Genomic DNA, 26,604 nt, shown 5'->3' with positions numbered 1-26,604 from the left:
CTCTGCACCGGGGGTCTGCTCATCTCCCCCTCCCTGTTTTTGGTCTGCGGATGAAACTACAGATGCGTGTCAGCTAATTATCCTCCATCCTCGCTCGCAGACTGACCTCGCTGGAAGCTCCCCTCACTCGCCTTAAAAAAAAAACCACTCCCCCACCTCCCACCTCCCACCCCCATCCATCGCTGACTTCTGCACAATAAGCAACATCTGGTTCTCATTTCCCCAAAACCAAAACAACATGAGAGGGGGGGGAGGAGAGGAAAGGGAGAGATGGGGGAGGATGGGAGGAGTCTTTGAGGAGAGGAGAAAGACACTCACAGGAGAAAAAAAAAAGCAGGATGTGAGAAGAGAAAGAATGAAGTTACATTTCTCACTGGTGGTGGAGGTGCAGCTGGAGGTCTTTGAAGGTGCAGGTGTGAGGATGTGTGTGCGATGAACCACTTCAGCATTTCTTACAACTGTGTTTGTTATCTTTCACACCCTCTGTGGCCTGTTTTATGCACTCACACACTTCCGTCACACCACGAAACAGTCAGCTCCTTTGGTCAGCTGTATGAAAATTTAAGAAAAGAAGAAGAGGGGGGAGAGAGAGAGAGAGAGGAGGAGAAAAGTCGCCATCTCCACAGAAAAGAATCTGCAACTCAGCGGCTAGCGGCCCTAATTACAGTGAGGCTTTGCTGAAGTCTGCAACAAGAGACGAAGAGAGAGAGAGAGGGGAGGGAGAGAAAAGCGTGAGGAAAAGGGGGAGCAAAAGCAGGAGCATGAGGGGGAGAGAGGAGAGGGTTACCTCATTTTGTAAATAGTCTGTTTAGAAGTTAAAGTCACTTGAAATTAGTGCTGACTTCAAAAAGGCACAGCTGCAAAATGTCCCTCAACTTTTCACCAGAAATGCATCGCACAAAAACTTCACTTCAATTCTGTTCTTGTCACAAGAGGCTCTACAAACCTCAAAAATGACACCCAGAAAAAGAAGTGCTTTAAAGCTATCATGCAACATATTTAGCCGATTAAACCTCTCCTGCTTTTTAAAAGAAACGCTGCTTCAGTGAAGTGTTTCTGCAGCTTGATTAATCCTCAATGCTGATCGAATACCAACAAAATATCGCTTTCAGTGGGAAGAAAGTGTCTGCCAACTTGGCTGCAGCTGGCTGATGATCTTTCCAGATGCCAGGCATCGAAATTCAGACTCTGTCCTCTTTGTCGTGTAAAAAAGAAGCTTTAAATGAGTCACATTTCACTATAATGAGCCAAATGGTTTCTAAAACATCCATAAGTATAACCCGAGGCTTTCTTCTTTGATTTGAAATTTAAAAAACAATACATGTAGGTTTTCTTTCCTGTTTTGCACCACACACATTTTTCGTTTCAGTCCTCGTCACTCAAATGCATCTTAGATCAAACTTTGTCAAGTACTCAGAGTACTGACTTTGATCCAGCATGCCAAGGTGTGATCCCCTCACTCTCTCTCTTATATACACACACACACTGAAGTCCTGATTCACAGCAGCTTTATGTTTGCCAGCTCCTCCCTTTCCTCTGCATGCCCCAAAAAAACCTCATTTTCCGGGGCCAACACCAGACAAAATGGCGTGTGAGCCGTCACAGGGCCTCAGAGGAAGGAGAAATGCTGCATTCTGGTGGAAGAAGAGGGACATTAACGGCTCATTCTCAGAGAAAGAAAACACAAAAACAACCCTAAAGCAAAACAAACATTTATTGAAATAGAAAACAGGAAGCTGACATAAACATAATCCTCGTGTTGACGTGATCACAGCGATGATTCCGGTCTATTTCTGAGGTTTTTTATCCATTAGTAGCTTCCCTTTAGGTTTGAGTAAAAGTGACTTCTTGTACTCCTCCGCACGTCTGGCCTCTTCCTGTTTCTTCCTCCATGCCTCCATCCCTCTGTCCACCTCCGAGCTCAGCATCACGATACGCCTCTGCGGGGGAAAAAGTTGCAGAAACATGGAGCAAACGCAGAAAGAGAAATCCAAAGTTGATCTTTAATGTGTCGTACTCACAGCTATAACTTCCCGCTCCTGCTTCCTTCTCATCTGTCCTTTCATTGGAGGTGCAGGTCTTCCATCTGTGCAGATACGAAAAGAAGAAAGCACGTAAGAAGGTGTCAACGTGGAGTGGAAAATAATGTCTGATCATGGCGTTAAAATAAGCAATACCTGCATACGACCAGTCAGGTAGATCTGTCAGAGGGCCATATTCTGAACCGGTGCGGGAGAGTCCATGTCTGCAAACAAACACAAAAGTGATACAATCAAACATCTGTCAGTGATTTAATGAGATGATGGAGGAAGTGTTACAAAGCCAGGACCTGGCAATCTTATAAGCACACGTATTCTGGCTGCTAACGTATAACTCAGTAATTACTGTACTCATCAAACAGGAAACAGCCACTCATGATGGATTTCAGTCATTCTTATCTTATTTTCACTTTAGTGGTTTAGTGACATTTTTGAATTGACGTCGTTGTCCTATCTTGAATAAACAAAACTGGTTATCCTGTAATAACGAGTAATAACAAGTGTTTTCCTCCAGATCCAAAAGTAGTTTTCTAATTATCTCATTATAACTATGTATGGAAGAGGAAAAAAAAAAGATGTTTACCTAAGGTGTAATTTTTTTTTTTTAATTGTGACATTAAAGTCAAAATTCTGACTTATAGCTAGGGTTGGTTGTCACGGAAAACTAGCATGAATTTGAATGTAGCATTTCCTCAGGACTTCGTCTTTTTCAAGAAGTCCTCTACTTCAGCCTTTTATTCAAACCCCAAAACACATCCACCCCTCCTCTCCCTGTAGATGGTTTGATCCAAAAGACTGGATCCATCCCTCATTAAAGTGGTTTAGCCCTGTTCTTTTTATCTAACTTTACTTGTGATGTGCAATAACGCAGCATCCTCTTTAAAGTTCATAAGGAGAGTTTAGAGCTGTGTGAATCTGATGACAGACTGCTGACAGTGTCACTATCACAATATCACAGGTGAAGTTATGAAATCACTAAACTCTACCTGATAACCTCAGGTGAAGATGCAGAGGAAATATCTTCCTTCTTTAAATAAAGAGCAGAAAGCAGCAGAGGCTGAGGATGCAGAGGTTACTGTAGGTCAGATAACATTTAGCTGCAGGTAATTAATATGATTTAAAGGACCCAGAAAAATAACTTTAAAAAGCACATAGAGATGTAGTTTCATGTTGCAGAGACTCCTGCATTCAAAACTGTATTGGAATAATACTATAATGGTATGAACATCATCATTGTGGCTGCACGGTGGTGCAGTGGGTTGCGCTGTTGCCTCAAAGCTAGAAGGTTCCTGGTTCGAATCCCCTGGTTCTGTGTGGAGTTTGCATGTTCTCTGGGTACTCCGGCTTCCTCCCACAGTCCAAAAACATGCTCACCAGGTTGATTGATCACTCTAAATTGTGAGTGTGTGCGTGAATGGTTGTCTGTCTCTCTGTGTTTGCCCTGTGATAGGTTGGCGACCTGTCCAGGGTGTACCCTGCCTTCCGCCCGAAGCCAGCTGGGATAGGCTCCAGCCCCCCGTGACCCCTAACGGGATAAGCGGCCAAGATAATGTATGGATGGTATTAACATCAAAATATGGTGTCAATGCAAATCAAATACTACCTGGAATATGTGTGTTACTCCTCACTGCAGTGGCTCACTCTACTCTCACTCTTCAACATGTTGATGAAGTTTGTCATATTTGTAGGACATGGATTTTTTAATTTATGTTTTCATTGCCATATTTTGCTGCAAACCTTGAAATTAAGAGACATTTAAAGTATTTGACTTACATATCCATTTATTAAATGTATAAATCTGCAGATCAGGGTTATATATAGGCTGATTTTACGATACTCCAGAAAATCTCCCTATTTTTCACAGTCCTATGTTGGCAGGTATGTGTATTGCACATCAAAATTCTTCTATAAATGAAACAAACACAGTCCACTTACTCTTTCCTCCATTTATCTCCAGCTTGTACTCCACATGTTGTGCTGAATTGTCTACTGGAGAGCCTCAAAACTGGAAAACAAGTATACAAACAAAACGACATTTTGAGACATCCACAAGGACCTTAGACATACAGGCAAGTCTCAACCCAGATTATTAAGATTTTATGAGCAGATACAACACTACACTTATACATGGAACTTATTTTATAGATGTACAACCCCTTCAGTGTTTTATAACAGTTGTCTTACACTGTGTTCAACTAAAACAGACAGGGTGTTACCATAAGAGTGTTAGCATTAGCTTTGTTGCTCGTGGTTTCTTCATTTTTGCAGGTTAATTCAATAAAAAGCAACATCAAAGAAAGCGACAGATGAAAGGAGACGTTCGTGTAACTTAAACGTCACAGTGTTGGGTTTATGAGGCCACACAAAACAGGTATAGTGAATAACCTCTGCCTCACCTGAGCAGCACAGTGTCCTCACGGGCGCCGCCATTTTGCCTGCAGTACTTGCGTTGACCACTAGGTGGGGTTAAAGATGTTTAGAAAGAGACCTGATGAGGGTTACCTTTGAACCTTCAAATTCATTAAGTGACCAATTTGAACAAAAGTTAAAGAAACTCATTTCAAAGTAATGCACAAGATCAGTGGTGTACTCAGGAGGGAGGGTGACTGGTGCCATCATGTCCGAAATAATAAGTGACCTCTTGGATTCCACTGCATAGATAAAATATTAAAAAATTGGCTTTTTCTGGTGCCCTTTCAGTGAAATAAGCATTAAAAAGTACCCTCTTGATACCCCTAAATGCATACAAAATAAGAAAGTGCCCTCTGGATGCCCCTCCAATGTATAAACATAAAAAAGTGCCCTCTAGATGCCCCTCCAATGTATAAACATTAAAAAGTGCCCTCTGGATGCCCTTCCAATGTATAAACATAAAAAAAGTGCCCTCTGGATGCCCCTCCGATGTATAAACATAACAAAGTGCCCTCTGGATGCCCCTCAAATGTATAGAACGTTAAAAAGTGCCCTCTAGATGCCCCTTGAATGTAAAAAACATAATAAAGTGACCTCTTGGTTTCCGTTGTTGTATATAAAACATTTAAAAATGGCCTCCTCTGGTGCCCTTTCAATGGTAAATGCATGGAAAAGTGCTCTCTAGATGCCCTCAAATGTATAAACATAAAAAAGTGCCCTCTACATGCCCCTTAAATGTAAATATATTTTAAAAAGTGCCCTCCAGATGACCCTTAAATTTTAAAAACATGAAAAAGTGCTTTCTTGGTTTCCACTGTATAGATAACACATTAAAAATTGGCCTTCTCTGGTACCCTTTCATTGGAAAATGCATAAAAAAAAGTTCCCTCTATGCTCCTCAGATGTATAAACATAAAAATTCCCCACTGGACACCCATGTGGTTTGTTATGTTATGTTATGTTATGTTAAATATGTACTATAATCAATAATATATAAATAAATTCTATATATAAAATATAGTTTTGTTTTTTCCTTTTTCATAATTTCCATTACAAATGGTCCCATAAATAGTCTGAGTACGCCACTGCACAAGATCTATCCAAACAGCTGCTCTTCTTAAGAAAATATTCAAATTTGAAGTAGACTTATGTACCCTCTGTAATCAGACCATAGACTGTATAAAAATAATGAGACTGAAGAAACTCTGGAGCACGTTTTTTCTTTTGTATATTACTAAATATTCAATTAAAAAAACAAAAATACAACTTTTGATCCGTCTTTATGTGAATTAAATAAATATTTCTCGAAAATAATACAGAGCAAGGCAGTGAAAATAGTGTTTCAAGCTCAGACTACTCTTACTTTACCTCCTTGATTAAAATGGTGTGTTTAAACTGTGTTTCCCTCAGTCAATGTTATCTGTTTTATTCATATTTTGTAAAAAGATAAGTTGTTTTTGTTGCAGTAGTGCTGTCTAGTAGCCTATTTTACCTTCTGTAACCCACTTTTTACCTGATGCTGTGTGTTAAGAGCTCTGACTACACCTGTAAACACCATGTTGCAAGCATGTGAGCTGTTTAAGAGAAGCCATGTTGTATAAATGCTTATTTACAATGACCCCACAGTGGAGAGGAAATAAGTATTGCAGTGCTTTTGAAATACTAGAGAAGCACTTCAAGGATTTCATATGTCATAGTTGGCTCAGTAGACATGAGAAGTACTTTGTAGCCTGTAAAAACAGTTATATAATGTTTCCTGAGGCTATGGACGAGCTTTGTCAAGTCTAAGAAAATAACCCCACATAATGACATGTTGATGTCATCAGGTTTAGCTGAGCTTGACAGTATGACAAGTTGTTTTAACACATTTGCGAGGTCTGCAGATGGTGCATAATGCAGCAGCTCGTCTTCTGACCGGGTCACACAGGTATGAGCCCAGAACTCCAGTGCTCTCCTCTCTTCATTGGTTGCCTGTTCATGCAAGAGCAGATTTTAAAGTGCTGACTTTTAGAATTGTAAATGGCACTGCACCCTCCTATCTGACTGACCTGGTGGACCTCAGGGGACTGGTCTTTTAAGGGTCCCTAAGGTCTGAAAGAAGACTATTGGTGAGCAGACCTTTTCACTCCGTGCACCCACTCTGTGGAACAGTCTCCTGTTGACATTAGATCAGCATGTTTGGTGGATGTATTCAAAGTGAAGCTGAAGACTCAACTGTTTACTGCTGATGTTTCAGAAAGAAAGAAAGAAACGTACTTTATTAATCCCCATGGGGGAAATTCAATTTTTCCACTTGTGTTATTTTTTGGTCATGCTACACACACAGTTTGGTATATACATTCAATTTTATGCACACACATTAAGTGGACATGCACTTAGGGAGAGATGTCAGAGTGAGGATGCGGCCATCAACCAGCGCACCCCGAGCAGTTGGGGGATCAGTGCCTTGCTCAAGGGGACCTCGGCAGTGCCCAGGCAAGTGAACCAGCACCTCTCCAGCCACCAGTCCGCTTCTTATAGAGTGTTGTGTCTTTGTTATACTGTGTCACACTGTTCTTGAAATCTGCAACTGTTTTTAAGCTTTTATAAAGCACTTTGATTGAAAGTGCTCTATAAAAAGAATTATTATTATTTAAAGTTATATTTTTGGGCATTTTCACCTTTAATGGATAGAACAGCTGAAGAGAGACATAGGGGGGCAGAGGGTGGGGGAGGACCAAGTGGAAACCTCCAGTCTAAAAATATGAGTCCAATGTGGAAGTGCTAAAAACTGCAGTTCATCGAGGATCCGCTTGAGGCTGGCTCCGGAAGTACCGGAAACCACATACACACCAATTCAAAAAAGACGATCTTTACAGCAGAAATAAACATGTTTACAGTCTGGTACAAAAGACGAGTGTAGTCTGGATAGCTCATTTCTCGATCGGCACACACTGTGAGGAGGGTGAATTTTTTCATAACGCGGTAATTTCAAAGATATTGAGATCACGAGTCTTCCAATAAGAGACACAGCTGACTTGATTGACAGGCGGGAACACTGTAGCTGTTGGCTAGGAGGCTCAAAGCCCGCCTCTTTACGTCACAATCGCTCAACAGCAGCAATATGGCTGCCGCCAACAATTGGCCTCAAAACAGCGCTTCAGAAACAGATGGGTGACGTCACGGATACTACGTCCGTATTTTATACAGTCTATGTGGAGGACATGCAGTAAATGGTCAAGGCTGGAATCAAACCAGCGACCTCTGCGATGAGGACTATAGGCTCTGTACCTAGGGCGCACGCTTAGACCGCAAGGCCAACACACACACACACACACACACACACACACACACACACACACTGTATATCTATTAAAACATAGATGTTTGTTCCTTTCCCTGTCCCATCCTCATGCTTAGCTTTGGAAGCACTGGTCCCATGCATGAAAGATCCTAGAGCATGACCCACCCAGGATCTTTGAAGCTAGACTTTGGCCTTTAAAGCATTCATATCAGAGACCCAGCTAATAAGCCTTTGAGTCATTTTAAAATCTGTCATGTATTAATTCCTAAAATATTAGCCTACAGAAGTCTTCACATAGAGTCTCTTTTACTAAGGTGACGCACATGGACCACCTATACTGAAGATAGCCTCCTCTAAACATTTGAGTCTGCCCTCTTTAGATTATAACACATGTAGACAAGTCACTGAAACAGAGATGCAGACACAGTGAGGTGATCTTGCAGCTCTTCAAAGTATTTTTGTATGATCTGCTCCACTACTAAGCCCTGAAGAATTTCTCTGTTAGCTTTTCAGACAAGTTCCCACTCGCAGCCTGTGAAGTAAACGCTAGAGTCTGCTGCAGGGACTCCGGTGAACCGCAGGGGCCATGAAAGGCTCCGTATGAAGGGGGGGGCTCCGGGGCACATAGAAAGCCGACAAGCCTATCCAAACACACCAGGGTAAACACTGTGGGACTTTTATCAGTGCTTGGTGTGTTTTGGTGTGTCCGTAAACCGCCACAAAACGGCCGGAATTAGGACTGACTAAAGGCCATGAGTCCTGGAATAGTCTCGGGATGTTTACTCTGGATCCTCCTTGGAGAACTCAGACACGCCGAAAAAATTCACCAGCCGCGTCACTGCGCAGTGTCCCTCCGCGCATTCCACAGGCTGGTGGTACAGTTAAGTAGTGCCATTGCCCAAAGGAAGCTGCTTTTTCAGATTTTCAGTCAGGTCAAGTCAAGTCAAACTTTATTGGCAACACAATGTGATTCAAAATAACAATATTTAACAATTTACAGAGAAAATCAAGTAAAAAAATACAAAGTGTAAATACATTTTATGCATTTGTAAATAAATAAATAAATAAATAAAATAGTAATAATAAAAAATAAAAAAGTGCTGTATTTAATGTTGGCATAAAACAACCAGTACACGGGTTTCAAGAACAGATGAAAGAAGCCAGCAGATATTTGAGTGAATTATAATGATAATATTAATAATAATAAGATAAGATAAGATTTTACTTTATTGATGCAGCTTTCAAAATTAGAGTTACAAGGTGCCGTACAGACATACATTAAAAAACAAGACTAAAACAAGCTGATAAAACAGTGTTATCATGAAGTGAAGAAAATGAGAAAATTAAGAATGAATGGCACACCAGTTCAGAGAAAGCCTTACGAAAAAAGAGCATCTTTATTCCTTTTTTTTTTCATAGATCTGTTTATTTGAATTTTTACACACTACATACAAAAGATCAATGTAAACAATTAAAACAAGTGATATTTTTGTATAAGAAACACAATAAGTGAATGAACAAAAAGCCAACCGATAATAATAAATGATAATGATTTAAAATAAAAGATAAATAAATAAATAAATAAATAAAAATGTGAAACTACAAAAAGATAAATAGGTTAATATTTAGAAAATAAATAAATGGAAAAGGTACAAAAAAAAGCAATACTAATAACAATAAAAATATGTATAAAAAAATATATAATAATAATAGTAACTATAATACCAAAAACATATAGAGAAATAAAACTAAAAAATACACCACATGTGGTAACATTGAAAAGAACCTCTTTAGTGAGGATTTAAAAGAGTACACAGTTCCAAAGCTTAGGGCCCGGACAGCAAAGGCCGGATCCCCTTTGGTTACAAGTCAAGATTCAGGAACAAAAAAAAGGATTCTGCCCGAGGATCTTAAACAACTATTGGGAGCATAGGGAGTTAAGAGGTCACAAATATATGGAGGTGCTTGACCTTGTTGGGCTTTAAAAACAATTGTTAAAATCTTAAAATCAATTCTAAAATTAACTGAAGGTCAGCAGAACAGGAGTTATGTGCTCACTTCTATTAAAGCGAGTTAAAAGCCGTGCAGAAGCATTTTGTATGAGTGGTAGCTTGTGAATGTTCCCTTTACTTATTCCAGAATAAAGTGCATTGCAGTAGTTGTGACTCCCAAATGCCTACTATCATATCAAAACAGCACCCTACCACTTGATTTGAAGAGATTCTTTAATGTTGCAAATATCAGTTCCTGTATTTAAGTAAATGTATTTAAGACAAGGGTATAAATTACTTTTAGTCACGTTCAGTCATCAATCAAACACTGAAAAGAAAGTAGCAGATCCACTTTTGATTTTTACTCCTGACACTTGTTGAGCCTGTGCCAACTCTCAACCACATCATTACATTTCTAAGTTAGAACCCAATCCAGTGCTTGGCTATCATTTTCAAAAGCTTGCTGATCAGAAGTTGAAACTTCACCTATTAAAAAAGTGCAATTAATGAAATTACCACCAACTCATTCATGTCTAAATCTCCTGGAGGTAATTTGACCCCTAATAGCCCTATCTTGTTAAAGACTATCAATATTTTCAGTACCCTATAATCAAAAACTACGTCAGATGTCCCCCTTTTCAATCAAACATCATTGGTAATGCTGGAATGTAAACTCAAGGTTTGAAAGCAACTATTCCCAGAAACAAGACCAAGGACAGGACTGTGATTTCCTCACAAGCCTTGCTCAACACAAACAACAACTGATACAGGAATCCTTCAGTGTAGCACTCTTATTCAAATGTCATATTGTGCATCATGTAGCCTACAAATAGACCATCTCTAAACTAATTATGTGTTTTTCAGGAAAGTGGGACAAATACCAAAAGCTATAAAAAAAATTTGCAGTTAGGAAATAACATTGTCGCCAAAGTGGACAAAAAAACATTTATACACTGTGATATTTAAACATCGACTCCACTCCATGTCAGAATTGTCTTTGTCATCCATATGCCTATTTGTCAGCCTGATCTGATTCACCTATTCCTCATATTAGCATACTATATAATAGTAATATTTAAATATGATGTGTCATAATAGACTAAGGTATTCAGCAGTGTGAAAATATCTATATCCTTGAGCAGCAACACTTACAAATTCATAGTCTCACTTTTACTCTTACTTAATTTATTTCTTATCTAGTTCAAATTTTAGTCACGTTTTAAAGTATATACTGCCTTACTTTGAATTATTATAGACACTTATAATATGTATTCAGTTATGTATTTATCTATTTTATTTATTGTGTGTTTTTATCCCGCCAAACCTCCATCTCTGATTTTAAAAGTACACATTTACTCTCAGTGTTTAACTTGACTTCATTATTTTATTGTAGAAAAGGTTGTGGACACATCCTCTGTGGGACTTTGGTGGAAAGGTGTTCCGGCTCGTGGAGGAAACGAGCCGCCGCTGCCTGATAAAGGAAGAGTGCGCGTGAAGCTCCACAGACGGATAGAACGTAAGGTAACGGTCGTTCGACGAGTGGACCTTCAAAATAAGAGCGAGTTTACTGCTGCGGTGGAAAAGGAAGCTAGTTAATGATCATTTCGAAGTTTCTTTCTGTTGACACGACATTTACATTTGTGAATACTTTTTTGGGGGGAAATTCTGTGATTAAACCATCAAATCTGACAAAGGTAATTTAAATGCTGAGCCACGGCAAATGAGAAATGGATTGGAATCATAAAAGAAACATATGATAACCCTAATTTCAGGGGAAAGACTAATTTTGATACAGAAGCTCCTCAACATATCAATAAACATATGTATGTTTCTGGAAAAAACCACCCCCCTATAGTGAGTACCAAAAATACCAAAATTGACATTGGAGTTATTTTTTGGACTTCCATTTGAAATGCAATGCACAACATGTAAAACACATTAACAGAAATTGACTTTTTCAATGTTTTTCTCTGCCTTTTTCCTTATTGTCTGTAATATATAATTTGATACGTTTGTTTTCTTACCTGGCTCTTCCTGACCTTGCACTCTCTCCTCTCCTTCCCCTTTTTCATCTCTCCCTCTTTGAACTGACAATAATACACAAATAGATTGTATTCAACTAGATGAAAAATTACATTATAATTCAAAAACACTAATGATACTAATACTGCTGTATTTTTGTTTTTAAAATATTACATTTCAACCCAGTGCTGTATGGTTTTGAAACTTTTCTAGCTTGTTATAAAAAACATACAGTAAAAGAAAAAAAAAAAAGAAAGAAAATCTCTCAAATTTTAGGGGTGCTTGGATTCAATTTAGGGATGCTTTAGCACCCCCAACAATGTCTAGAAACGCCTATCATATGAAACAGAATCAGAGCCACACTATGTTTTGTCTAAGGTTGATTTTCATTCAATTGTATGACTTGCCCAAAATAAGTTTTACTTTGAAGGCTCAAACCGGAAACAGCTGTGTGTAACACCTCCAGCCTGACGCAGTGAGAGCGAGGGGGGAGGAAAGTAATTATTTAGGGGGAAGAAAGAAAGAAACAAAGTTGTCGACCGTGCAGCGCACACGGGGAGGGATTTTATTTATCTCGAGCGACACGTTTAAGCCAGCACCGGTCTGCTGCGTGGAAATGTAACGGCGCACCGGATTCCCCCACTTCCCTCTCCAAGACCAAACTTTTCCTCTTCTAGTCCACCGAGTCCAGGACTGGATTCTGGTCTGTGGAAACGGGACACATAAAAGCATTCGAGCTGAGGCGGATGGACGGACCCACTGAGGAGAATAGAGATGGTCTAAGGTCTAAGTTAAAGGTTCTTTAAAAGTCCTCGGAGCTCACTTTGTCCTGAAATGATTTGCAGAAGTCGGGTGAGTCTACTTTCTGGGCTGAAGCGGATTTACTTTCTTGTCTACACTGGACCCACATGAAGCGGTGAAACCCCTCTGAACCTCAACGCTTTGTGTTTCTGAAAGAAAAGTCAAACGCAGAGAGACATCCCACAGATTCACTGGATCACACTGCTTCACACACACACACGACTCAAAGTGTGCTTCACACTGTTTCAGTAAAACGGAGGAGATGCAGATGTGGAGCCACATGAGGGTCCACAAAGGAGGCCCTCCCCGACCATAGGTCACACCGAAGTGTCCTGGATGTATGTTTCTCCTGCTCCTCGGCTGGATTGACTTGAACTAATAGTCTGGTAATCCGATGGGTTCTTCCTCACCACAGCCTACCTGTTCCTGTGGAGTTTCCACATGAGGGCAAAGCAGATGACTCAGAGGACTTAAGTCATGTAACCACCCTGAAATGTCTTAAATGTCTTATTTATCTGTTCTGTATTTATTGCCTGTATATAAAGGGTACCTTTTTGTAGCTTTGTGCTAGATTTAAGGCCAGTCTTTTTTTATATTATTGTAAGGATTTTTAGTTGTTTTAGTGAAAGCTGTAGATTAACTTGAACATCCTTGTTCTGCTGTAAACTCACCCACACTGTATTAGAGCATTTATCTGTAACTTTGCCTTAGACGAGGTATAAAACACGACAAGGCTTTCATCATGGACAGGCCGATAAGCAAGTTGTTGGAGAAGTTAAAGCTAACGGACTCAGGCAGTGTGAAATTCAACAGTTCAAAGAAGAAGCATGACTCTGCCAACAACTCTAATAACAGCAACGCCAACGCTGGCATCTCCGGAGGCAGCGGTGGGGGCAGCGGTCTGCCACCAGCTCCCAGCTCTGCAGCTGCCTCGCCCTCAAGACCCGGCCAGTTCTCGCTTGCCTCTGCAACCACAAGCGATGCATGTGTTCCAGCGAGTGGGAGAGGAGGAGGAGGAGGAGGGGGTGGGATGGGAATGACTCCCTCTCAGCTCCTCACCCCACCGCCACCGTCCTCCAATGTGTGCGCCATATCTCAAGATAGCGAGCAACAGCTTCATCCCACCACCTTGGCTCCGCTTCGGCGTCGCTCCCCCCAGCAGAGAGCGTCCTGTTACCTGGGTGAAGGTGTGGATTCCCACCTGAGGCGAGAGTCCGGCCTGGGTCCTGAGTGTGACCCTATGGGGGCATTTGGCTCCAAGGCGTCCCTCAATCAACGCCGCTACTCTCTGGAGCTCCAGCAGCTGGTCAGGCGACAGCACCTCCTCTCCCAGCCGCCTCCTCTCTCTGTTCCCCCGCCGTACCCCGCTTCCACGGGTTACGGGTCCACTCCAAGAGGCGGTCTGGTGGAGCCGGGCTACCTCTCCGAGCCGGAGAGGCACAAACGCCTCTCGCTCCAGGAGGCTATTTTTTACAAACGCCTAAGCACGGGGAGTGAACTCTGGGAGAGCACCAGACCTGCATCCCTCTCTCATCCACCACATCGAACATCAGACATGACTGGAGGAGGAGGTGTGGGAGGAAGCTTCTTTTACCCACCAGGACCAACATTGAGCCCATGTTCTTCATTCAGCCTGCAGGAGTCGGTGCTGGTCAGCCCCAGGTCCAGCTTCGCCTCCAGCACAGCCAGTGGTGGAGGCGGTGGGAGCCCCATGGGGAGCCGCTGCAGCAGCAACCGGACCAGCGGAATCAGCCTGGGCTACGATTCCCGCTACTCCGCCTCTGGAGGCCTCCCTCCACAGCAGCACTCCCCCTCCATGCAGACAGGGGGCTCTGTTGCTGGTTATGGGGCTCCAGGCAGGGCTGGAGTGACCCCTGTGGAGGCCTGGACTCAGTACCTAGACGGAGGGATGCGCCAAGGTGCACAGGACAGCCGTCACTCCTACCCACCTGCTGTTGGAAGTCCTGCAGCGGCGTGCTACCAAGCTGGTCCAGAGTGGTGGGAGGAGCAGCAGGCAGGAGTGAGGGCCAAAGATGGGGTAGTGATGGGTGACAGGGCCAGATACTCAGACCTGCCTGGTACCCGGTACCAGGAAGAACTCACCCGACTTCTTCTAAGGGATGCAGCGCAGGAAGGTGGGGGCCTCATGGACGGCCTGATGCTTAAGGAGAGTCTGGCGCTGACGGCTCTTTCCAAACCAAGCACAACAACAATGGGGCAATGCTCGGCCGGGGGTCCAGGGAAACCCCAGGACGATCCAGGAGCCGGAACTGGGAGGGAAGGCACTGAGAACCGCCAGGAGTTCTTTGGTGAGATCCTTTATATGACAAATGTTCCAAACCATAAAGTGAGACCAGGGAAGTGAGGCAAAGGGTGGCCAATATGGAAACCAGTATCAGTATCCACACATCAATACAGTGTAGTGTAACTCAAAGATGCCATGTCAGCCCCCAAAATCACACAAGTATCGCACTCTGTATCGTCCATACTTACGTTCAGTCGTCAGTGTTAGTCGTGGCGAAGGTTGAAGAGTATTAGAACATCTCTACAACCTTAACCTGAGATGATGTCGTCACTCTAGATGTGCCGTATCGGAGCGTCTGTCCTCAGCGTGTTATTACCGTCCTCCAGACCGCCCGGTGTCAGATCACAGGTTTCTCTCTAAATGAAAGGGTTGTATGGATGGGTGCACGGATTAATACTTGAAAGCGGTGTATGGATGGATGGTGCATCACAACCTGCAGAGACATGCAGGTTTTGTAGCATGCAAAGCATAAAGGAGGAAGAAAAACTATGCTCCAGCTTCAGATCCAGACAGGTAGATATTGAGTCGTCAGGAAGGAAGACGTCAGCTGTTTCTAAGACGGATGCATATTTGTTACACTAGTTTGCACATAAAGGGCTAATGCAGCATAACTGCATGGCCGTTAAATGACAAAATGCTGCTGCAACACTCAGACAATAATTACACACTTCCATACAAACACAGCTCGGACTATTACTGTGAGTCACACAAGATTAGGGCTTAGGATGTGTGTGTGATTGTAGCAGGGCAGAAGTGTGTAACAGTGCCTTGGTTGAATTAAGGGTGTGTTCTTCCCCCCCCCGGAGTGACTTCAGGCCACAATAACGCAGCGTGTGTGAGTCATGTGTGTGTGTTAGCGAGTGTGTAATGCTGCCTTGGCGTGTGCAAGGGGTGGTGTGTGCTGCAGCCTGTTTTTCTGCTCAGGTATGTGTGCCCGCAGGGGACAAACAATACTGTACTCCTCTCAGCCATTAAGGGAAGGATCAGAGGCTGAGAGGCGTGAATGTAGACGCTCTGAAACAAGTGGCGCGCGCACACACACACACACACACACACACACACACACACACACACTGAATGCTCATCAATGAAGAGAAAGTAAAAATGAAATTAAACGAGAACGAGACACGAGGCTAATCTATCAAAACAAAAAAAGAAATGAAGACTCTTAATAATCATTTTATTTGTAGAGCACTTTTCAAAAACCAGGTAACAAAGTGCTTCACATGGGCAGCAAAATAAAACAGACAGATCATTAAAAACACACAAGTCAAGATAAAGAAATAAAACATATTTTAAAAGACATAAAATTCCCCTAAAAGAACTTTAAAGGAATACAATTCTTTTAAAATATCAAGTCAAATAAAATTCAGATAAAATCCGGGAAGGCTCTGTGATAAATGTATGTTTTAAGAAGGGATTTCTTTGATGGTTTTGTCCAATAAGAAATCAGGCTAAATATAGATTCTTAAATTACTTTGAAATACACAATACAGCCTAAATTTAGCCAAATTTTGGGGTATTCTCATTCCTTTTAAGTAAAAAATGCCCCAAATGCCGTAAAACCAGTTCAACCCAACTCAACTTTATTTATAAAGCACCTTTCATACATAAAAACATTCAGCCCATAGTGCTTCACAGAATAACAGAGACAGAAAAGAGCAATGGTAAAATTATAAAAGGCAGGATTATAAATAAAATACTTAAAAATGAAATAAAATCCCCTGTAAGCTTTGCCCACTTGAGGTTTAAAATGTCTTTAGTGGCCATTATTAAGGGGTAGACTGTAATCCTCTCTAAACCTGGGTCAGGGTTCTCAACCCTGTCTCTGGACCTGTCGAGAGGAACATAAAAAAAAATAAAAAAATGAAATAAATTCAACACAGTAAAATTAATAAAATAAGTAATAGTGGAAAGAAAAGTTAAAAATAAGGTAGCATTAACAAGATCAGATGAATGCAAAAAATAAATAGATAAATAAATAATTAAATAAGATAAATGAATGTTAAAGCAATGTTTGATTTGATTTGATGTCTTTATTTTGAACATGTAAACGTAAAAATAGAAAAAAAAAACCCAAAAAGCATACAAGTAGAAAAAAAAGAAACAAAATCAATATTAGCAAACACTGAAACATTTTACTTTACATGTGCGAAAAGGAGTAGGAAGAAGCTAAAACGTATCTAATCCTTCCCCTTTATTCAATATTATCTGGTGTTATACTAGTGCACTCCCACAAGTCAAAACTTCATATTTACACCTACAGTCAAAAGTAAACCCCTCATGATTATCAACACTTGTCTTCCTCCTTGTACCTCATGAAAATCATTTCTTTATACTTCTTCCTGAACTGGATCCTATTCTGACATTGCTGTAGCTCCATGTTGAGTCTGTTCCACAGTTTTACACCACAGATTGAAATACAAAAACTTCTCCTTGTGGTCCGAACACTCACCATCTTTAATCTTAACTTCCCTCTTAAGTTATAACCCCCCTCTCTTGCAAAGAACAATCTTTGGATATTTCCTGGAAGGAGATTTTTCCTTGCCTTATACACAATTTGTGCAGTTTCAAAATCCACAAGGTCAAATCATTTTAATATTTTGGATTTGAGGAACAAATCAACATTGTGAACTATTCTGATGGCTCTTTTCTGTAGTACTGACAGTGAGCTTTTATAGGTGTTTCCCCAAACCTCAGTACAGTAACTGAGATATGGTAAGATCAGTGAACAGACATTCAAATAATAATAATTAAAATGATAGAAATGATAATGCAGTCCAGGGCTAAAAATAAATTACTACAAATTAAAAGCTAGATTAAAAGGTAAGTCTTAAGTTTACTTTTAAAAAACACCCAGAGAGCTCTTTCCAACTTGTTCCCATATGTAGCAGCTCCCACACATTAAATTTAAAGCCTCGTGTTTATCCCTCTCTGGTTTTCTGGCTTTTGGCAGAGATGCCTGTCCCTAAATATCGAAAGCAGCCATCCAAGAGTGTGTAAGAATTCTCCATTTGTGTGGCACACACACCCCTCGGCCACATTGGAAAGGAAAATACGCAGCGGGCAGACCCTTTAAATAGATCACAGGAAAGAAAAGGCAGCAGCTCGGACCACCACACCAAAATTTCCACCTTACATTTAGAGGGCCTGACTTACTCTGAACTGTAGTCTGTAACAGTGGATCGACTCCAAGTGACAGCAGCAGAAGAACTAGAAGACATGCTAATTTTTACCTAGATGTGTTTGTTGACTTTACCTTTACTAGTGGAGTCCTCAAACATGTAAAGAAACAGAAGAAGTAGCCGAAAATGTTTGTTTTTGGAAGGATAGTGCATCTTTATGTTTGTTTTATTGACTGAGTGGAGGAAATCTCTTGCACTTTGATTATGTTTAAAGAAAGAAGTTGCAGTTCTGTCCTATTTTGTTGTTTCCTGAGGTGGTTAGCATCAAGAGGGAACAGCACTGTCTTCTTTAACCTCCAAATTGCTCAAATTGTGGGGTTTAAAGTCAAATTTAAAAGGAAAGTCTTAAGTTAAAGAACTCCAGAAGAAAGAGTCGTCTGTTTTTGGAGGAGTGACTGCCAAAGACTGAGATCCGGTGGAGTTTCCCTTTTAATAACAGAGCCTGAGCGCACCACTTGTGTGTGGATGAGCAAACAGGCTGGCATGGCTAACCGGGTTTTTAACTGTGTGAAAATCCCCTAGGTGGTGCGAACGAGAGGATTTACAAGTGTTGACACTTTGTGTGGAGTTGGATTTCAGACACATCCTCTTGGAATGCGTCGTAAATGAAGTGCTAAGAGCGGCTGAGCGATTACTCCTCACTAAATGCATGTTTGTGTCTGTTGTGTGTGTGTTTTTTTTTTATTCACCCCCCACTGTCGTCTGGCAGGAGCCTGTGTGAAGTGTGGGAAAGGTGTGTACGGGGCGGATAATGCCTGCCAGGCTCTGGATAGCCTCTATCACACTCGGTGCTTCACCTGTGTGTCCTGTGGTGAGTGTCCCGCCCCCGCTCTGCAGACACAACACTCATCAAAGAATCACTCACACCTTTTTGTTAAATGACAAACAACTTAAAATGTGTTTTTACCAAAAGCTATGACGTCCTGTTCCTTCCTTTTTTGTTGTTCTCTATCATCAGTCTGATCTTTTATCTCATAATTATAACATACCTATCATAATTACAACTTTCATCTCATCGTTATGACGTAAAATCCTATAATTATCATCCTGAGCTGCATATTTCTGACATTTTATCCCCAAGTTTTCATTTTTCATGTCATTATTATAAGTATTATAACTTTAACAATATGTCAGTTTGGTTCTCTCAGTTTACAGTTCACAGTCATGTCCTCCTGTCTCTTATGGTTGATATTTAATCATTATTTTAACTACTAATCTATAAATTGTGACTTTTTCATTTGACATTTATGGCTTTCTCTAATTTTATAATTGTGACTTCACTTCATTTTTGTGACTTTTTTATTTAATTGTAATTTTACGCCATAATTAAGACTTTCATCTCATATCCGTAACTTATGTATCTCATAAATATAACATTCTATCTCTATCTATTTCCTAACTTTAACCTTCTTTCTCATAATAATGATTTTTTATGGTTCAGAATTTTTAATTCCTGTCATAATTGTGAACTTTTAACTCTCATTACCTGACTTTCTATCTAAACACTGCGACTCTTTCTCAGGTCTTTGAATGCGTCTATATCAAAACTTCGATTCTCTTTGCCAAAACTTGGATTTTACATTTAATCTGCATGAGATTTTGGCTTAAGTGTTATAATTACAACTTTTCCTTAATAATACTTTTTTAAAATAAGTTACGCCTTTTTATATCAAAGTGTTGATTCTCTTTTTAACCCACTCTAACACTATTTCTTTTAGTTTTGACCTCTTTAATTTGACTGTCTTATTCTCATAACTACAATTAACATGACATTTTTTTCTGATAATTATTCCCTTTTTTTTCATAACGGACTTTTTCTCATAAGTAAAAAAAAATTCTCATACAACTCTGACAATTTTCTCATAAATTAGATTTTTTTTCTCATAGCTATGACATTTTTTCCTCCTTACTGACATTTATTCTCATAAAACTGACATTTTTCTCAAAACCATTACTTTTTTTTCTCAGAACTAAATTTTTTTCTAATAATTTTTACATTTTTTCCCTCATTACTATGACTTTCTTTTCTCATAGCCATCTTTTCCTCGTTGCTATGGCATTTTTCTCAAAACCATTCCTTTTTTTCTCAAAACTGACTTTTCTTTTCCCCAGAACTCACATTTTTTTCTCATAACTATGACTTTCTTTCCTCATCAGTTAATTTATTTTCTCCTAAATCAATGACAGTTTTCTCAAAACAAATTTTTTTCTCATAATTCTGACTTTTTTTCCTCAGAACTGACATTTTTTGTCATAACAATATTTTTTCCTCATTACCGACTTCTTTTCTCATAAGTTAAAAAAAATAATTCTCATACAACAATGACATTTTCCTCGTAAGCATTACACTTTTTTCTCATAATTCTGACCTTTTTCTCCTCAGAACTGACGTTTTTTTTCCTAGTACTTAGTTTGCATTCCAATTCTCCTTTTTTCTCATAGCTGTCTCTTTATCTCATTATCACAACACTTTGTCACAACATAATGAAATTCTGTCATTTTTGTGTTGTTAATCTCATAAATCTGACCTGACATGAGATAGAAAGTCATAAACATAAATCAGTGATGTGAATGCATTTTAAAAATGGAGCTGAACAAGTCATAATTATGAGGTTGCGTGTCTTTATTGATACTTTTTATCAAATATTTCAGATTATTTTTTCATATATTTGATCTCTTTTCTATAATTATCATTGTTGTTGAATTAATGTAAGGGTATGTCTCAAAGTTATGACTTTAAGTTACAACTCTGACTTTTATTTTCACTGCTTTTTGTTTTACTTTTACTTTTGTTTATTCTCATAATCATGACAAAGCATTCTTTTCTTCTGAGTTTTTTTTATCTCATAATTTTGGTTTCTTATGTCACTAGGTCCTAAAGTCATGACTTAACATTTGGGTATTTTTATTACCAGGGCTAACTTTGATTTTATTTTATTCTTATTAATGTGATTTACACTGTTTTTGATCCTGCTGAGTCATCTCTCTCTCTCTCTCTCTCTCTCTCTCTCTCTCTCTCTCTCTCTCTCTCTCTGTAGGACGCACCCTGAGAAACAAGGACTTCTACAATGTCAACGGCTCTGTGTACTGTAAAGAGGATTACATGGTAAGAGTTGGGGTCAGGGTGTGTTTTGTCATCCACCTCTCTCTCTCTCTCTCACACACACACACACACACACACACACACACACACACACACACACACACACACACACACACACACACACACACACACACACACACATTCAGACATGTCGGAGTCAGAGGATTGATTTCCCTCTAATGATAATCTCCTTGTTTTAATTACAGTTTTCAGGATTCCAGGCTGCTGCGGAGAAGTGTAGTGTGTGTGGCCACCTTATACTCGAACAGGTGAGGAGTGTGTGTGTGTGTGTGTGTGTGTGTGTGTGTGTGCGCCTGCTGTGAAGTCAACGACTCTCAACCTCGCTTGTGTAATTTGCAGCCACTTCCCAGAATGCCCCGAGAACCCCTCGAGGATTAAAAAAATTCAGTGACGTCTCTTCTGTTGGCTCCTCTTCTGTTTCCCACGTCAGATCGTCAGAGGAATGTTTGCTCTGGGATTTTTCATCAACAAAAAATAAAGGCTGGGAGTGATTAGCTTAAAACTTTTTACCATATTTGAACCGTGTAATACCCAAAATATAAATAGAAAACACAGCGAGCCTGGGATACACAGGCTTCTTTCTGTGCGTGATTGAAAAGACGTCAGAACATTCAAATTCTGGGACTTCAGAAGCTTGAGATCGTTGGTGCTAAGGACAAGTTGCATTTTTATCGCAATTTTAAGCTCACTTTCAGATATTGCTACATGAATCAGTAAAGCTAAAACAAGAAACAAATCACACAAAGCAGATTTAGATACCAAAACAAGGCAAAAAAGGAATTCATAGTACAAAAAAAGTGATCACAAATTTAAAATCAGAATGTAAAGAATGAAAAAGAAACAGTTGAGGCCAAAATGATAATTCACCCTTGTGAAATCTGATAACACCCTCGATTTCTCTATGAAAATGACCATAAACAACAAGTGTTTATAGTTTATTTGTTTCCAAAATAACAAAGTCAAAATGTTTACTATGTTTGATTTGGATATTATATTGATGCAATTAATTAGAAACAAGAAAAGGTAAAAATGACACTGCCAAAATGATTAGCCCCCTGGCCATTAGTAGTCAATAGTGCCCCCTTTCTGAGCCACTACTGAGAACAACCTCTTCAAATAGTTCTTTACTAGGTTGGCACGTCTCTAGAGGGAGTTTGGCCCAATCCTCCAATGCAAACTATTCCAGCCGCTCCAAAGTACATGATTTCTGATCATGGACATACACTTTGAGCACCCGCCACAGATTCTCCACAGGATTTAGATCTGGGCTCTGTATGGGCCACTCCAGGACCTTGGTGTTGGTGTCCTTTCAGAACTGTTGGCCCAATTTTAAAGTATGCTTTGGGTCCTTGTCTTGTTGGAAGACCCAGCGCCGACCTAAGCTTAGACTAAGAGCAGAGTTCTTCACATTATCCCTCAAAATGTCAACATAACTTTCTTTTTTCATGATGCCATGCACCCAAACAAGGCTCCCTGTGCCTGAGGCTGCAAAACAGCCCCACAGTACAATGCTCCCTCCACCATGTTTCACTGTGAGAACAGTGTTCTAAGGGTTGAAGGACTCTCCCTTTCGTGGCCAAACATAATCAACATCCATGTGCCCAAACAGTTCCATCAGACCAAAGAATGGACTTCCAAAATGCATCTTTACCTTTCAAATGTTCATGAGCAAACCTCAGTCTGGCTCTGATGTGCCGCTCTTTGAGTAACCACTATGATGAAGATCCCTCACAACTGTGTTCCTTCAAACATCAACTCAAGAAGAGGTCAGGTCAGCAACAATAACCTTGGCAGATGTCCGGGGATTCTTGCTAACATCTTCGACTATAAGTTCTTGAAATCTTGCGGTCTCTACCACGCCTAGGTTTATTTCTTATGGAATTTGACTCCTTGTACTTTGCAATGATGCAACGTACAGCTGTTATAGTCACTTTAAAATGTTTGGACATGGCTGTATAGCCTTCTCCCCTTATTATGATCCTCCATCATCTTCTGTCTGAGCTCAAGACTGATTCCCTTTATCTTTGGCATGGTTAGTATGAGTAGTCTCTCTCAATAACGTGTTCAAGTGCTCTGTTTGGAGTCCCTGAAGTAAATCTCAATGCTGATTGGCTGCTCAGGTGTTGTTAGGACACCAGCTGACTGCACACGTGTGTTTTGAAAAAATTCACATTGGGGCTAATATTTTTGACCACCCAATATTTCCCTATATTTGACATAAAGCTATCCTAAAAATGTATTTTACATTCCTAAATGTACCAAAGCTACTAAATAGCACAGATGAATGTTTGATTATATCAAGTTTTATCAATGATGCAAACATTGGGCAGAATTTAAGGAAAATGTTCCAGAATTCCTGGGGAGCTAATCATTTTGGCCTCAACTGTACGTAATCCAGTACATGCTGTTAACTTTGGAGATATTTAAAGAGCTCACATTTTTAAAGACAAATGGAATAACTTGGTTATTTCTGCTCTCTTCTCAGATCCTGCAGGCTCTGGGGAACTCGTACCATCCCGGGTGTTTTCGCTGCATCCGGTGTTCGAAGGCTCTAGATGGAGTTCCTTTCACTGTGGACCATCACGGTAACATCTACTGCGTGGCAGACTACAACAAGTGAGTAGAAATCTCATATTTTTCAGCGTTTCAGAAATGTTGCGTTTTGAATGTAAGTTTCTGTCCAAGTGCTCCAACAGTGACTTTACTTTCTGCTGTCGCCCTGCAGGACCTTTGCCCCAAAGTGTGCTGCCTGTTTACAACCCATCCTACCTGCTGAGGTGAGTACAGCTGTTTGAGGGAACTATCCAATGAACTCACAAACTTGTTTTCTCTTGTATTAAAAAGCAGACTATAAAAGGTTAGGGAGATACAGTAGTAAAAATGCACCAAAACAACCTCAGGAGTCATTGTTTATGACACATCACATTTTACTTTGAACCTTCACTTGTGACTCTCTGTTAGGATTTTTTCATATATTAGAAAAATCTATCTTAATAATTATGACGGTACAAAATAATAGACTTGACTTTATAACTCAAATCAAAATTACATACAGTATTATATCTGTTCCTCTACCTCATAATTATGACTCTTTATCTCATATCCCATAATAACACTGACTCATTTCACAGATATGACTTATTTATGTTTTAAACCTGACGTTTAGTCTCATCATGATGATGTTTTATCACTTAAAGGTGACATTCAATCAGTCAGTAATTATGTTCCATCCATTATAGTGATATATTCAGGTCTCATTTAAGATTTTGGGTTGAACCATAATTTGATTTTACAAAAGTGATTAAACATCAAGACAACCAAGAATCAATTACTGCTTAAAGTATGAACTTTATATTATATTATAATACTATATCATATTATGTTATATTATATTATATCATTATATTTTATTATATATCATATCATATTATAGAAGAATAACTAAAGGAAGTAAAGGGAGATGAGTGAAACTTGAGTTACCAGGGGTACTGACGATACACAAATAAATGTATTGTGACAAAGAAGTAGAATAAAGGATATTTATATACACTTAATTCCCATAACCGTGACGATAAATAAGGGCATAAATAAATACATAAAAAACGAATAAATTGGGTGCAGCCTAATGGTTGAGTTGCGCGCCCTTATAGCGGTTGGCCTGGTTTCAGTTCCAGCCTGGGGCCCCTTTCCCTCATGTCATTCCCCCATTCTCTCACCCCAGTTTTCTGCTCTATCCACGGTCCTCTCCCCTCTAAATGAAGGTGTAAAAACCCAAAATATAACTTTAAAAAAGATATAGAAATAATAAATGAATTAAAGAAAGAAAAAAAGCGCCTGAGTTTTGTTATTTAGAGAAAAGACAAAAAATGTATATATGTATGTATATGTATGTGTATATATGCATGTATATGTATGTATATGTATGTATATATATGCGTATGTATAGATATGTATGTATATATGTTTGCATATGTATAGATATGTATGTATGTTTGTATATATATGCATGTATGTTTATATATATATATATATGTATATGTTTATATATATGTATGTATGTTTATATATATGTATATGTGTATGTATGTATATGTTTATATATATGTATATATGTATGTATATGTGTTTGTATATTTATATTTTTGTGTATATATGTATAAATATATGTATGTATATAGGTGTACATATATTTGTGTAAAGAAATCCATTAGCCTAACTCTGCTGACCCGTGTATTTGTCTGATTTTTGTCTCAGGACAGTGAAGAGATCCTCAGAGTCGTGTCCATGAACAAGGATTATCACTTTGAGTGCTACCACTGTGAGGTGAGTCATCTCTACCTCCACTCTTACCATCTCACGTTCCTTAAGAGAAGTCCCCCCCTGCTGTGACCTCACTTCCTGACTGCATTCCTCTCTTTATCTTCTTCTTTTCCAGGAGTGTGGTAAGCAGCTCTCTGATAAGCCCGGCTCGCAGTGCTTCCCTCTGGACTCTCATCTCCTCTGCCACTCCTGTCACATGAGCAGAGTGTGCACCACGCACAACATTCCCTCTCACAACAACTCACACTGATGCAGCTGCGGATGTTTCAGAAAGCTAGTCTCAAGGTTGCTGACATTCCTCTCTCGTGTGTGTGCTTTAGCTCCACCTCTTTGTTTTTATGTTCCAAGATGAAACTGCTGTAATTAAGACATTTCACTGATTGACTCGGGTCATTCCTTTGTGTCACATGTACTGCCTGCTGTACGACCTGTACGATTACTGTACTATAGTTATAAGGGAAGGGGAAAGAAACTACTGCTTTTTTGACCCACATGAGGCTACTGTTTGCTGTAGAAGAACAAGGGATTTTTTTTGCTAAACCGTTTTGTAAATATGATCGCTAGCAAACATTTTGCACTTAAATTTGACTTTACTGTAAGAAGTTTGTGACATGAATCTGTACAATTAGGGGGAAAAACATTACTGTAATTTCTGCATGTTGTAATAAATATTTTCATTGTGTCAGAACAATGTTTTGTGAAACTCCGGGTGGTGCGTTTTCTTCAGCTCTCCAAGCAACAAAGAAAAGGAAGCAGACAATCTGTTAACCAATTTAGATTTATTCATTTTTAAATTCTCGGTACATTCAGCACTTGCAGGAGGAGAAAAAAAAGCAGCAAAAATAACAGTTTCCAACTAAAATTATTAAAATTAAATATTAAAATTGCAACTACTACTCTATTAAAGGTAAAGTCCTACTTGTATCCCCCTCTTTAATATATTGATTGAAGGGTCAGTGCAGGGGTTAGCTCCTTGACATTTTTACAGAATAATTTTCCGTTCAAGAATTTCATTTCCTCTCTGAAATGATCAAGATCGGGCGATCGCACCTTTTTTTTTTGTTTTCTACATTACAAAGCTGAGACTTGAGTTGTAAGTTTGTGGGACATCACACAACGACT

At 39.6% G+C, this 26,604-nt stretch overlaps 2 protein-coding genes and 1 non-coding gene across 3 annotated transcripts; 2 read left to right on the top strand and 1 right to left on the bottom strand.

Annotated features, from left to right (window-relative positions):
- Positions 1-1,696: 1,696 nt before the first annotated feature.
- mrpl52 (mitochondrial ribosomal protein L52) lies at positions 1,697-4,561 on the bottom strand. The gene is made up of 5 exons (XM_034676661.1): positions 4,436-4,561; positions 3,975-4,044; positions 2,178-2,245; positions 2,022-2,086; positions 1,697-1,940 (listed from the first exon to the last, which is right to left on the bottom strand). Exons 1-5 carry the CDS (start codon positions 4,467-4,469, stop codon positions 1,788-1,790), a joined length of 390 nt encoding a protein of 129 aa, XP_034532552.1. The 5' UTR covers positions 4,470-4,561; the 3' UTR covers positions 1,697-1,787.
- Positions 4,562-12,214: 7,653 nt separating this feature from the next.
- Positions 12,215-26,164, top strand: ajuba (ajuba LIM protein). The gene is made up of 8 exons (XM_034676513.1): positions 12,215-14,857; positions 18,748-18,849; positions 21,077-21,144; positions 21,348-21,410; positions 23,648-23,778; positions 23,888-23,939; positions 25,417-25,485; positions 25,598-26,164. Exons 1-8 carry the CDS (start codon positions 13,291-13,293, stop codon positions 25,730-25,732), a joined length of 2,187 nt encoding a protein of 728 aa, XP_034532404.1. The 5' UTR covers positions 12,215-13,290; the 3' UTR covers positions 25,733-26,164.
- Positions 16,587-16,705, top strand: LOC117807893. Its single transcript, XR_004630057.1, has one exon. It is a non-coding gene; the product is annotated as a small nucleolar RNA SNORA26 (small nucleolar RNA).
- Positions 26,165-26,604: the final 440 nt, after the last annotated feature.

Source organism: Notolabrus celidotus, chromosome 23 (genome assembly GCF_009762535.1).
Source record: "Notolabrus celidotus isolate fNotCel1 chromosome 23, fNotCel1.pri, whole genome shotgun sequence".
In the NCBI taxonomy this organism is placed as follows: Eukaryota; Metazoa; Chordata; class Actinopteri; order Labriformes; family Labridae; genus Notolabrus; species Notolabrus celidotus.
Note: the sequence above shows the minus strand (reverse complement) of the source record. Positions and strands in the feature narration are given on the sequence as shown.

Coding starts and splice junctions, on each gene's coding strand:
- mrpl52 (XM_034676661.1), bottom strand. CDS start 4,469: ATGGCGGCGCCCGTGAGGACACTGTGCTGCTCAG. Junction 2,087..2,177: donor ACCTGACTGGTCGTATGCAG/GTATTGCTTATT, acceptor GTATCTGCACAG/ATGGAAGACCTGCACCTCCA. Junction 1,941..2,021: donor AGGAGCGGGAAGTTATAGCT/GTGAGTACGACA, acceptor TTTCCCCCGCAG/AGGCGTATCGTGATGCTGAG.
- ajuba (XM_034676513.1), top strand. CDS start 13,291: ATGGACAGGCCGATAAGCAAGTTGTTGGAGAAGTTAAAGCTAACGGAC. Junction 23,779..23,887: donor TGCGTGGCAGACTACAACAA/GTGAGTAGAAAT, acceptor GTCGCCCTGCAG/GACCTTTGCCCCAAAGTGTG. Junction 23,940..25,416: donor AACCCATCCTACCTGCTGAG/GTGAGTACAGCT, acceptor TTTTTGTCTCAG/GACAGTGAAGAGATCCTCAG.